The sequence below is a fragment of the Bos grunniens genome, chromosome 9 (genome assembly GCF_055505025.1).
Source record: "Bos grunniens cultivar Pamir isolate PY7600 chromosome 9, Bosgru_T2T1.0, whole genome shotgun sequence".
Lineage (NCBI taxonomy): Eukaryota > Metazoa > Chordata > Mammalia > Artiodactyla > Bovidae > Bos > Bos grunniens.
Genome location: NC_141173.1, coordinates 92,705,049 through 92,717,472, shown reverse-complemented (window position 1 = coordinate 92,717,472; position 12,424 = coordinate 92,705,049). Strand labels below are relative to the sequence as shown.

Here is a 12,424-nt window from a genome sequence, read left to right as displayed (position 1 = left end):
ACTAGAAGCAAGCAACTCTGAATGGCCATCCCAGCTGCTAAGCCCCCTGTGGAACCAGCTCCGCACAATTCAGAACCAGAGTCTCTCCTTAATTCCCTGATAGCTCAGAGGGTAAAGCATCTGCCCGCAATGTGGGAGACCCACGTTCGATCCCTGGGTCGGGAAGATCCACTGGAGAAGGAAATGGCAACCCACTCCAGTATTCTTGCCTGGAGAATCCCATGGGCAGAGAAGCCTGGTAGGCTACAGTTCCCAGGGTCGCAAAGAGTCGGACACGACTGAGCGACTTCACTTCACTCCCTTACTCCTGAGAGCATTCCTAATCAAACTCCTCACATGCAAATCTCTCAGTCTGTTTCCCAGGGAACCTGACTGAAGAGATTCACTGACACTTGTCTAAGTGTTCAGGTCGTCTGAGCAAAGGAAGACTGACACTAAGCTGCTTCCCGCCCTGTAAAATGCAAGCAGCATAGACAGTAGCTGCCTAATTACTAGATGAATGTGGAAACAGGCCAAAGAAAGCATTTTCTTTAGCACCTCATCTGTTAGAAAAAACAAGCCAAAAAAGTAGTGTTTTGCCCCCAAAGCCACAGATACAGGAATAGCTGTGTTATACCAAACCACTGAAGGCTGAGCACCGAAGAACCAGTGCTCTCGCACTGTGGTGCTGGAGAAGACCCTTGAGAGTCCCCTGGACAGCAAGGACATCAAACCAGTCAATCCTAAAGGAAATCAACCCGGAACATTCATTGGAAAGACTGATACTGACTTTGGCCCCCTGATGCAAGGAGCCAACTCACTGGAAAAGACCCTGATGCTGGGAAAGATTGAGGGCAGGAGGAAAAGGGGGTGACAGAGGAGGAGATAGTTGGATGGCATCACCAACACGTTCAATGGACATGAGTTTGCGCAAACTCCGGGAGACAGCGAAACACAAGAAAGCTTATGTGTTGCAGGTCACGAGGTTGCAAAGAATCAGACACGACATAGCAATTGAACAACCAGACTACCGTTTTTGAAGCCATCCTCTGTATTAGAATCATACCTGTCTAATCTTCCAGTAGTTCTATTATACAAATTTTGTTCCAAACGTGACAATATTCACAGAATCAGCTAGGCGAGCAGGAGCGCCTCAATACGAGGAAACAAGATCTGGTCATAAAATGTTCCACTGTACCTATACAGCCACCGAAGCAGATCGTATTTCCCATATGACAAAAGTGCAGCCACTTAAGTACTTGAACCAAGAGACCACAGAAACTATTTCCACCAGAAGTGTAAGAACCAGCTCCTACATCTGAGTTTGCCGCGAGGGAGGTGAGTAACGGGAGGAGACACTCATAGGTAATCTGTACCTGGTTCTCTATGGCCTTCCTGTTCTTTGGGTCGCTCACCACGGACAGCTGCAACTCTGCCATCTTCTTCATCTTGCTGTCCATGTCTATCTTCTGGAGGAGGTTTCTGGTCTGGTTCTTCAGCAGCCGGACAGTGTCCTCTTTGCCGTGTTTCTTTGCGAAGAGGGATGCGCAGGCCGAGTGGATGGCGGTGACCCAGTTCTCCAGGTCTGTCTGGCTGGTGGCCTAAACACAGAGGGGACGGGGGGTAGGGAGGGAGAAGCGATTTGGAACTGTTTCTCCACGAAAGTGTTCTCCCAAGTGGCAGCCTGGGCTTGGATGTGTAAAACCCCCAAATACCTCCACTTCATAAAAACTGTTTAAGTTTAAAAAACACACTCAACACAGATCTGCAGGCTTCCGTGACTCCAGGGGGCCTGTGAGAGCATCAAGGGTGTCACATGGCCCCAGATAGGATGGGAAGACAAACCAGAATCAAGCTGTTCACCAGCAGCGAGAGTAACAAAAATACAAAAAAAGAAAAAAACAGTATATTCATGCAGTGTGCATCTCGTCGCTCTCTAAAAAAGCAGGCTACCTTCATAATTTTAATAAGACAAGGAAATGTTAGGAGCAAAATGCTACATTTTGAAACCTGGATATGAAATTACATCCATGGTATGGACTCATTTAAGAAAAACTATAATAAAAGAACTTTTCCGGGAGGGCACAATAATATTAAAACAGTTGTCTGTAAATACTGAGAATTTGAGTGGAATATTGGAAATACGGGGCTTCCCAGATGGCATTAGTGGTAAAGAACCTGCCTGCCAATGAAGGAGATGTAAGAGACACGGGTTTGATCCCTACGTCAGGAAGATCCCCTGGAGGAGGGCACGGCAACCCACTCCAGTACTCTTGTCTGGAGAATCCCATGGACAGAGGAGCCTGGCGGGATACACCTCATGGGGTCTCAAAGAGTCGGACACGACTGAATCGACTTAGCACACATGCAGGCACAGAGGCACCCAAGAAATGCTTGCTGGGTGAATGACTGAATGGTGATAGCCCCATGGTGCCTGGCAGTCAGCAGAGGCCAGTTCTCTTGCTTAAACTTTAACCCAAAGTTTAACGGCTTTTACTCTATTTTATTGCTAAGTCATGCCTCTTAATTCGGATCCTTCTCGTCCTAACAGGACATGAGATCTCGCCTCCACCCTCCATTTATTTATTTATTTTTTCTTTAATAGAAAATTATTTAATTAGTATACATGTGTTCCCCATCCTGAACCCTCCTCCCTCCTCCCTCCCCACACCATCCCTCTGGGTCGTCCCAGTGCACCAGCCCCAAGCATCCAGCATCGTGCATTGAACCTGGACTGGCATCTCGTTTCATACATGACGTTTCACATGTTTCAATGCCATTCTCCCAAATCTTCCCACCCTCTCCCTCCCTCCTCCCTCCCCACACCCTCCATTTAGAAAGCTCAGCGGTACCTGGAATAGGTAGACATCCCCGAAGGAGTTGCTGAGGCAGAAGACATTTTCCTTCTTGGGATGTTCCGGGACAGACTGCACTATGCTGTCTTCTGCAAAGAGGGCACAGCGGGGGGCACTGCTCTGATCCATAGAATTCTTCCCGTAGGTCTCGTAAAACAGCAGCGTGCATCCTGTGAAAGAGAAAAGCACAGTACGGCCCCTGTCACAGGTCCTGAGGACCCATGTAGGAAAGGAACGAGAAGAAGGGACATGAGGGAAACATGGTCACACAAGTTTACAATGGAACCCAGCACAGCATAGAAATCAGGAGAAAAAAAGTGCACAACCCCAGCTCTGCCCCCGGGGATGGCATCCCTGAGGCAGCGCTTTCTCCCTCCCCGGTACTCTCTGATCTCTGAGTACTCTGAGTGGGGCACTGAGCAATCTCTCCTCCCACAATCAACCCACATCCAAAGGCAGAGGCTGTGAGAGCCTCTTAGAATAAGGGGAAGGGGCATGAGGTTTATGGCCTGAGCCACTGCTGCAGGCCTGAGCCAGTCCTTTGTTCCAGCCACTGATGTACTTAGAAATAATCCTCCCATCTTTCCATCAGGAAACGTCTGACTGATGCTACCGCTGCACATATAACATCCCATGACCCGGGGACCTGAGGACCAGGGTAGCGGTGCCAGCTCCACCCCAGTCCAAATTCTTTGCAATGGTTCCCTTAACACTGAGCTCCCAGTGGCCGGGGCTTGAATCATTCTATCTAGAGGAAGTAAAATTCATTTCGGGCAGATACCAAGATGCTGCCAGCCTTAGCATCCCACGTATTGTGCATTCTGAGGGACAGTATATCCGCCCTGCCAACATTCTACCCGGGAAGTCCCCTGTGAACCACGCGTAAATCCACTCATTGGAAAAGACAGCTGGAAAGCAGAATCACCCTTGTTAAAGTTTTATTACATCCTCCAAACCCTAAAAAACATGTGTGCCATTAGCATACCTAGACATTCAGTGTAGGTGGGCAACCAGATGGTTGGCTGATAGCTGCTCTCTTAAAAGCACTGCTTCGACTTTATTTACAGAGATACTTCAAGGATAATTTTAAAACTCTGCTTAAATGTATATGTGTGTGTGTGTGTGTGTGTGTGTATACCTATATATATATATATATGTTTTTAACTACAATTAAATCAAACAGTTAAGCCAATTAAATCAAACAGTTAAGCCCAAATATTACAGCTTGGATTCTAAGCCAAGAAAGCTGAACTCATCAATACTGAATTCCCAGAGGAAAGAGGCATAGAAAAGCACATGGGATAGGTTATGATGGAGGGAAAAAAACATCTTCATGCCAACCCTTTCTTGGGCTGCCAAGGAAACAAAGGGATGTGTGCTTTATAACACTGTCACCCAGAGAGCATCCTTTATCCACGGGGCTTCAAATGCTTAACAAGCAAGGGCCCGGGCAGGCCCATGGATCTTACAAAGGTCAGAGACAAGTCAGGACAATCCGTGCCCCTGAAGCCAGCAGCCAGAGGTTCCCTGGACAGCTGCCAGGATGGGAGACAATGTTCTAGAGACGTCCTCTTTCAACCTTAAATGACACCTGCCCACACCTCCCCAGGGGCCTCCAAGCACCTGGCACTACAAACATCTCCGGGAGCACAAACTCTGGAAAGCACTAGGTTTTTGGGTTTTCCCTTCGTGTATTTTTTATACTAATTCACCATCAGCTTGTCTTCTACCTATTAGTCCTGTCCCAACCTTGATAAACCAGAATAAACTCAGTGTCTCTTCCCGAAGACCACTATACTCACGGTCACCCCAGTTCTCAGTCCTCCAGGTTAAATGTTGCTAAATCGTTGTCATCTTCCATACTGCACAGCTCTACAGCCCCTCGGTGTCACCGATGGCTGTGCTTCTCGAAGCAGGATATGGACACACAAACGCACACCACCACCACCCCATGGGGTGTGCTCTGGGGTTTTCAAAGCCACAAGGCAAGCAGGGAAAGCATCCTGCTTTCAGTGTCCCAAAGCACCCATTTTAGTAAACAAACTTCACGTTGAAGAAAAGTGTCTGACATGCTCTAGAGACACACCTCCCTCTCTCGCACTTGGGTAGTTCTTTGATCATTAAACCTTAAAAGCATCAACTTATCCCTTAAAAATGTTATCTTGCTGGATCCAATCCATTATTCCAGCTTTCCAAATCTCTTCCGTCCTCCCACAGAAGACCCCGCCTCCCCCAGGGGGTCGCCCTTTGCCTTCCTGAGCCACAAGATACCACGAGGATCCAATCGAGAACTGGAAAAGAGGGCTGCATCTGTGAGGGATTCCGGGTCTCAACTTGCATAAAACCTCCAGTTTGCTGGGGGAAGGTGTTACCTAGAGAAGAGATGGCTTCTCCGTGTCCCTTTCCCAGAGGGTGCTGGGTAATGAGTTGATGCCAGCTCCCCAAAACTCACAATTTCTAAATATGGGGAGCACTGCAGATAGCTCTGGGCCTTTCACCTGCACTTTGTCCAGCGTGACCCCCGTTTCTGCCTTCTCCCATGACAAGGAAGGGTGCCAGCTGCTACTGAGGAACCACACCAGGTTCCTCTGACAAAGAGTCTCAGGACAGCTGTGCAGAAATGCCCGGGTCTGTGGGGTTGCTCGGTGTTCACATCTATATCAGTCAACGCGATGCTGACTCAAAGCCTCAGATCGCGTCAAATAATCTATCCATCCACAATGAGAGAGGCAATTATAATTTTTAAACGGTAAGGCTTGTGAAAAACTTTTATCATCCTCACAAAGCAAAGGCTTTCTCCTATTTCTTCTGCATCAGAAAAACAAAACAAAACAAAAACAAAGCACATGTTTGTGATGACAATAAGACGCTCTTAGCTCATCAACGTGGGGTGACACAAACCAAATGACGCAGATGAAACTCTTCACTGTACAAGCTGGGGAGGACTGCCTCTCTGGGGTTCTGAACATGTGCACAATCCATGCTCAACGTTCCAAATAACTACACCTGGTTACTTATCCGGGGCTCCCCTCCCATCCCCCAAGTGCAGGACAAGTATTAAAGAGTGGTACGGAAACCCCTATAAAATAATAAGCAATAGTTGTTACATTCAATCATCACTCAGTAGAATGAAGGATGCATACGACTGTTAAGTGAACATATTATACAGGTTTGAGAAGGTATTTTAGGAAAGCAGGCTGGACGGTTCTGGATCAGATGCCTGCACATGAACTCCAGTCCAGCCTGGACTCGCTGACATTTCCTAGGAAAGAGGAGAGCAGAGGAAAGAACTCCTGGGACCCCCTGGGTGGTGAAGACCACATACCTTTAAGTGTCACCCAATACTGCTTCCATTTCCTCCGGGCCACCAGTTCCAGCTTCCTTTCCTTCTGCAGAGTGACGAGGGGTTTGAAGAAGAGCCACCCGGCTTTGCGCACCACCCCTTGTTCCTTCTCAAAGAGCAGGTCCAGTTGCTCCAAAGAGCTGAGCGACTCGCTGCTGGACTCGGCCGTCTCCGTGGACGTCTCGAGGTTCTCCGTGTTGGTCCTGCTCATCTCCAGCTCTCGCATGAAATTCTCATAAATGTTCTGCTGGAGGGGGTCGCTGCCAATCGCATGAGCAGATTCACTTCTATGGGACAGGATCTGAGCAGAGCCCCCTGACCACAGGGACACAGACCCTTGGGAGGGCCCTTGCGTGTCCACGTTCAGCCCATCCGAACGGCTGTCAAAGTAGTCACTGCCCTCCTTGGACCTTGGCTCCTGTGAGCAACGCAGATGACCACCCATCAGAGGTTATGTATAGCCAAAGCACCTCTTCCCCCACATGGCGTGCATATAATAGTGTGGCTTGCTAATAGAAATGCTGCAAAGCAAATTTTTTTTAATGCAGCAAGTCTGCAAACCAGAAAGAATCATAGAGACAATACAGTCCGAACCAGTGTATAGGCAGGGGAGTCAATGCTTAAAAAGTGTAAACCAATCATTCCTGAGCATCCTAAATCTAGGGCTTCCCAGATGGCACTATTGGTAAAGAACCTGCCTGCCAGGAGATGTAAGAGACACAGGTTTGATCCCTGGGTCAGGAAGATCCTCTGGAGGAGGAAATGGCAACCCACTCCAGTATTCTCACCTGGAGAATCCTTTAGACAGAGGAGCCTGGTGGGCTACAGTCCATAGGGTGGCAAAGAGTTGGTCACAACTGAAGCAACTTAGCATGCACACATCCTAAATCTAACCCACATTTGGCATCAAAAAATGAGTTAGTATATTCAAAACATACTAGTGAAGATTTCTGGCTAATTTCTTGGCTAACTATGAATCAGGATCTTCCAGGAAAGAATTCATGTTCTTGCAGTCTTGTTTTCTTTCTGGATCATTTTTAAGCTAAACAGGAGAAGCACTAATTTCAGGGTCAAGGAGGGTGTTATTATATATAAACGTTTCTTCCACTCCCCACAGTGAACAGTTTCAGCTTCTGAACCCCTGCTCAGGTCTAGACATTAAGATCGTTAGCATCGTATTAATATTTTCCCTCTTTGGATAGTAAAAACCATGCACCTGGGCTCCTTATCCACAAAGGGTTCTTGTTAAGAACCATAGCTATTTCACTGTAGTTATTTCATAACTAATATATTTTACTTAATTTGGGAATTTTTTCATGAAAAGAATATACTGTTTACTCATTCCCATTGTTTTATTTGAGCACTCATTTTATTCCAAGCACTGGGAATACCAAAGCAAGATTCTTTAATATTTATTCTGACACAAAATGAGACATAAGCATTTCTAAATAAAATTAGGTTTATCTAATAACCACTGCCCTACTTAAGACAACACGCACTAATACTGAACTGGCCGTGCACAGAGCTGAAAACAAGAAGGTTTCCTCTAACACCTAGACTAGAGGTCTAGTCATTTAAGAAGAATAACTTGCATAGAGGCCATTCATTGGTCAATAGCAGTAAGTAAATTTCTGAGCAGAGAGTGAGCTTAGGAGGACTTCCCTGGTGGTCCAGTGGTTAAGAATCTGCCTTCCAGTGCAAGGGATGCAGGTTCAATCCCTGGCCAGGGAACTAAGATCCCACATGTGCATGCTGCATGCTAAGTTACCTCAGTCGTGTCCAACTCTTCGTGATCCCATGGACCGTAGCCAGGCTCCTCTGTCCATGGGATTCCCCAGGCAAGAATACTGGAGTGGGTTGCCGTGCCCTCCTCCAGGGGATCTTCCTGACCCCAGGGATCAAATCTGCTTTTCTTACCTGTCCTGCATTGGCAGGTGGGTTCTTTACCACTAGCACCATCTGGGAAGCCCACATGTCAAGAGGTAACGAAGCCCACGAGCCACAACTGGAGATTCCACATGCCCCAGCTGAAGAGGAGCCCACCGTGAAAGATCCTGCATGTAACCAAGATCCTGAGTGCGGCAACTAAGACCCGATGTAGCCAAAAATAAATAAACAAACAAATCTTTTAAAAAATAAAGAAAGTAAGCTTGATTTATGACTTAAAAGACTCTGACATTTCAAATTTACAGCTTAGGTTAAGGTAATTCTGCAGAGACTCTTAACACACTCTAACTCACAGGCTAGTGAATTTTCAATTAGATTTCCTTCTCCATTAAAATAAAGAGGAGGGAAAATGAGGTCAAGGACCACTGACTAAAGACTTTATGGTGAATATTGCCCTGTTTGGAGGGGTTTTCTTTCCAGAAATTTCATCCGGAAATCAAGCGGCAATTACCTGCTATCTTTTGTAGGAAAATCATCAATTAGACAAGTGCTTCTAAATACCCAAGGGCTACAAACAACTGAGCCCCAAACATAGCTATTACTAATGAAAATATTATCTTCCACTGTGTTTATACGATATCCCATAGTCAGATTTATTTATACCCTGATGCTTATGCAAGAACTGAGCAAATAAGCCAGCTATGGTGAGTCACTTGGACAGGAAACTTTCAAAATAGTTTAAGGGTTGTTTTTTTTTTTTTTTCCCCCCTCAATTGTCACTGTGTTGCTCTTCAAACGTTCCTAGGAGATGAAGGAATATTTCTCATTTAGCTCATATTGACATTATTTCAGCTATGAATAGGACTCTCTGACTCATAGCCCCAGGACACTGGGATTGCCTCTGATAGCCAGCAAGACCTGTGATGGGGTGTTTCAAACCCAGCAGAGACCTGCCAGAGAAAAGCATCAAGTGTCAAACCAAAGTGTAACTTGTCAGCCCTCCTGACATTGGTTCTCACAAGAGGTAGACTTAAGTCATGGTGCTAACTTTTAACTGTTCAACCAGAGCAAAAGACAAATTTTCCTCCTTGAAAAATGGAGAAAAGATCACATATTTTAGCATTTATAACTGATTCATATACACAGATATCAATTTCCCTGGTCTGTAACAAATGTGTAAAGCTTTCTATCTAGAATCCTAATAGCTAGTGACTCATTTTCAGGTTAATAGGAAGGAAGGAATGTGGGAGATTCAGCTGGATTTCCTGATCACTGTGCTGTGTGTGTGACGCTAAGGTGCTGTGTTAGTCATGTACATAAAGAAGTCTAATTTTCATTCCTATCTGCATCACATAATCATAAATGACAGGTACCATAACTTGACATTATAGCATTACAGCAGAGTGAAGAGGAACTCAAGAGACGTCACTAAATTCCTTGGGAGCTAAAAGAAAACTCATCGCCATTCCTCACTTTATGGGAAAAAGCACCAAATTCACCGTGTTGTTCTTCACATGCCACTGTCTTTCTTTTCATAGTAAAGCCCACTGGTCCTCTGCAGAAATTCCCTGGGACTGTGGGGCCCTCAAGGGGCAGCAAGAGTCTAAAATGAAGAGGGTCAGAAAGCCGGGGTCTCTGTGTCCTGACTCTCGCTAAGAAACTCTACAGCAGTGGTCAGGACTCACCCCTAGGGTCCCTGGCAAGACCATTCCCTGCTCCCAACCCCCATCCCTTGGAGTTCGGCGTGGTCTCGTGACCCGCTTTGCCCAATAAACGCGAACAGATGTGAAAGGCGTGGCTTCTGAGCGGGCGCTTCAAAAACCATCAATAGGTTTCTTCTCCCTCTGTCCCGGAGGCTTGGGGTGTCCTGGAGGGAAACTACTCCATGGACCTGGGGGCCCAGAGGGGATCAATGCAGAACAGAGTTGCAGCTTGAGAACGACGCAGACTGATTTGTGCTCAACCTCGGAGAACTGAGGGCTTTTGTTCCCTCCGTGTAACCTGGCCCACCTGACTCACAGGATAGAAAGTTTACCAAGGACCCGTCTCAGAACAGCTGCATCGCTACAAGTCGTCCACCAGCTTCAAACACACGCTCTCCTCCTGCACACCCATCCCCCCACCCTCTATGTTTGAATATCCTTTTTCAGCTACTAAGTATCTTCACTGATGAATTTGCTTTCAGGCTGTAACTCCCCAGAGTGGTTGAAAACCCTCTAAAGAAAGGATCGCTCTTTTCACATCACTTTTTTTTATAAGTCAAAACAAATATGTCTACCCATCATGGGAAGACCTTCTGAGTCTTAGCTGTACTGGCATAGAGAAGTCTGTGTAAGAGAATAAGCATTTGGTACCTTAACTATGGTACACTGTCACAAACTTTGCTGCTCCTACCCACTGACTGACTGTATTTTTAAAGACCCAAACTTTGTCTTCACCTTCAATTGTAAAAGAAAAGCAAAGGCAGGAGTTCCCCAGTGGCCCAGGTTCGATCCCTGGTCAGGGAACTGAGATCCCACAAGCTACACAGTATGGCCAAAAACAAAACCCAACTGGAAAATAAAAAAAGAGAAAGAAGGAAAACAAAGGCAAGGCCAATGGAAGTGGCACACCTACCAAAACGTTGTTCACCTTTATAAATTATCAAAATCGGACACAAGCAAAATGCAAAAAGCTGCCTTCGTAGGCCACTTTTTAAAAATCCAAGATAATTTGTTACGTTAATGTTCAATAACCCCCACGAAATTACTAGAGTACCAAGAGTACCTTGGCCATGCAGCCAAGTGGAAAAGACACACATCTGAGCTTTAGCAGAAATGGCTTTGGCCCCAGCTTCTCCACTGCTGCTGCTGCTGCTAAGTCACTTCAGTCATGTCCACTAACTAGCCATAAATCGTCAAACTCCTTTAACATTAGTTTCTTCATTTTAAAATGAGAGGGTCCGTGTGCATGCTAAATCGATTCTTTGCAACCCTGTGGGCTGCAGCCCACCAGGCTCCTCTGCCCATGGATACTGGAGTGGGTTGCCATTCCTCCTCCAGGGGATCTCCCTGACCCAGGGATCAACCCTGCATCTCCTACATTGGCAGGCGGACTCTTTACCACTAGTGCCACCTGGGAAGCCCAGATGAGGGGAAGTCCTTTCAGATTCGGGCTCTTTGATCTTGTAACCATTCTGTTCTTAACTCCACGGACTTACAAATCATCCAGTTAAGTCTTGGATGATCCAGACTTGAAGGAGCTTCACTTCCCAGGGGTGGCTGGGTGGCAGGGGTCTGCATAGGATGGAATGTGGTCAGTCCACAGTGGCAAAGGTCTGCTTTCGAACTGAATGGGAACTGACCATGTATAAGCCAGGCCACACACACAGGAGAGAACATGCTCTATGCAAATGAGAGATGTGGAGGAACAGGCTCAGGGGTCCCGGGAGATGAGTGCTGAACACAAGTCGACAACACAGCACTTGCATCAAGAAGATGAGAAAGTTGTCTGCATAGGACTACGGGTCCCCAGAAAGTAGGAGCTATCTTTCCCTTTACGTTTGATTGCTGTCAGTTGTCAAGTGTACTTGGCAGCTGAGAGAAAGGTCAAAGAAATCTTTACTACTTAATGGTTTGACCTGAACAAGTAATGAGTCAGGAGGAAGCAAATTACTGCACTCAGGGATATGAAGAGTTCTGTAACAGGACACTGATCGTCTATCCTTAGTCTCCTCCTGAGAGGAGGAAGAAAGGGACAAAGGAAAATATTGGGGCAGGGGGCTTGGACTTTGTGCCTAGGAAGGAAGTAACTAATGGCAAATTTTACAGATCTGAAACAATCTGCTCAGGGAAGGATGGTCAAAATGTCACTCTACTAGAGACAAATTCCTAAAGTCACTTAAATTTCCTTCAACAAATTCCCAAAGTCACTTAAATTTCCTTCAACAATATGACTTAAGGTGAGTTAAAATATGTATATATATACTTTCTCCTTTCTATAAATAATTAAAAGCAAAAAAACACACAAACAAATACAAAAGAGCAATTAAAAATACCTAGCAATCGCCTCTCATTACCAAAGAGGGCAAACTCTTACTTTCCTCGCTGGCACTGAAGTCATTTTGTCTCCCCTGTTCAAACTTTATACGCCCATTAAAAGTATTACTGTCACCATCATGATTCTTGTTTCATCAACATTGTGTTTTTGCGATTCCATGTGCTCAGGTCAAGATGTTTTCAACATCGTTAGCTGTCCCCATGAGGAGGTGGTAAGATTATACCCATTTTTTTCCCCATTGTACTCAATGAACAATAGGAATTTTAATCTCCCTAAAGTAATATCAAGTTCAGGAAGGCTACTCATCCCAAAACGACAACAG

The 12,424-nt window shown here is 45.9% G+C and overlaps 1 protein-coding gene across 24 annotated transcripts in view; it reads right to left on the bottom strand.

The window, feature by feature from the left end:
• The window catches only part of TIAM2 (TIAM Rac1 associated GEF 2), a 243,521-nt gene that overhangs the window by 109,861 nt on the left and 121,236 nt on the right, over window positions 1-12,424 (bottom strand). For all 24 annotated transcript variants that reach the window (XM_086318453.1, XM_086318455.1, XM_086318459.1 and 21 more), the window contains 3 exons: window positions 6,160-6,595; window positions 2,832-3,004; window positions 1,356-1,580 (listed from right to left, as the gene is read on the bottom strand). In XM_086318453.1, the coding sequence (XP_086174579.1) occupies window positions 1,356-1,580; window positions 2,832-3,004; window positions 6,160-6,595 (834 nt within the window). The remainder of the gene's footprint in view (window positions 1-1,355; window positions 1,581-2,831; window positions 3,005-6,159; window positions 6,596-12,424) is intronic.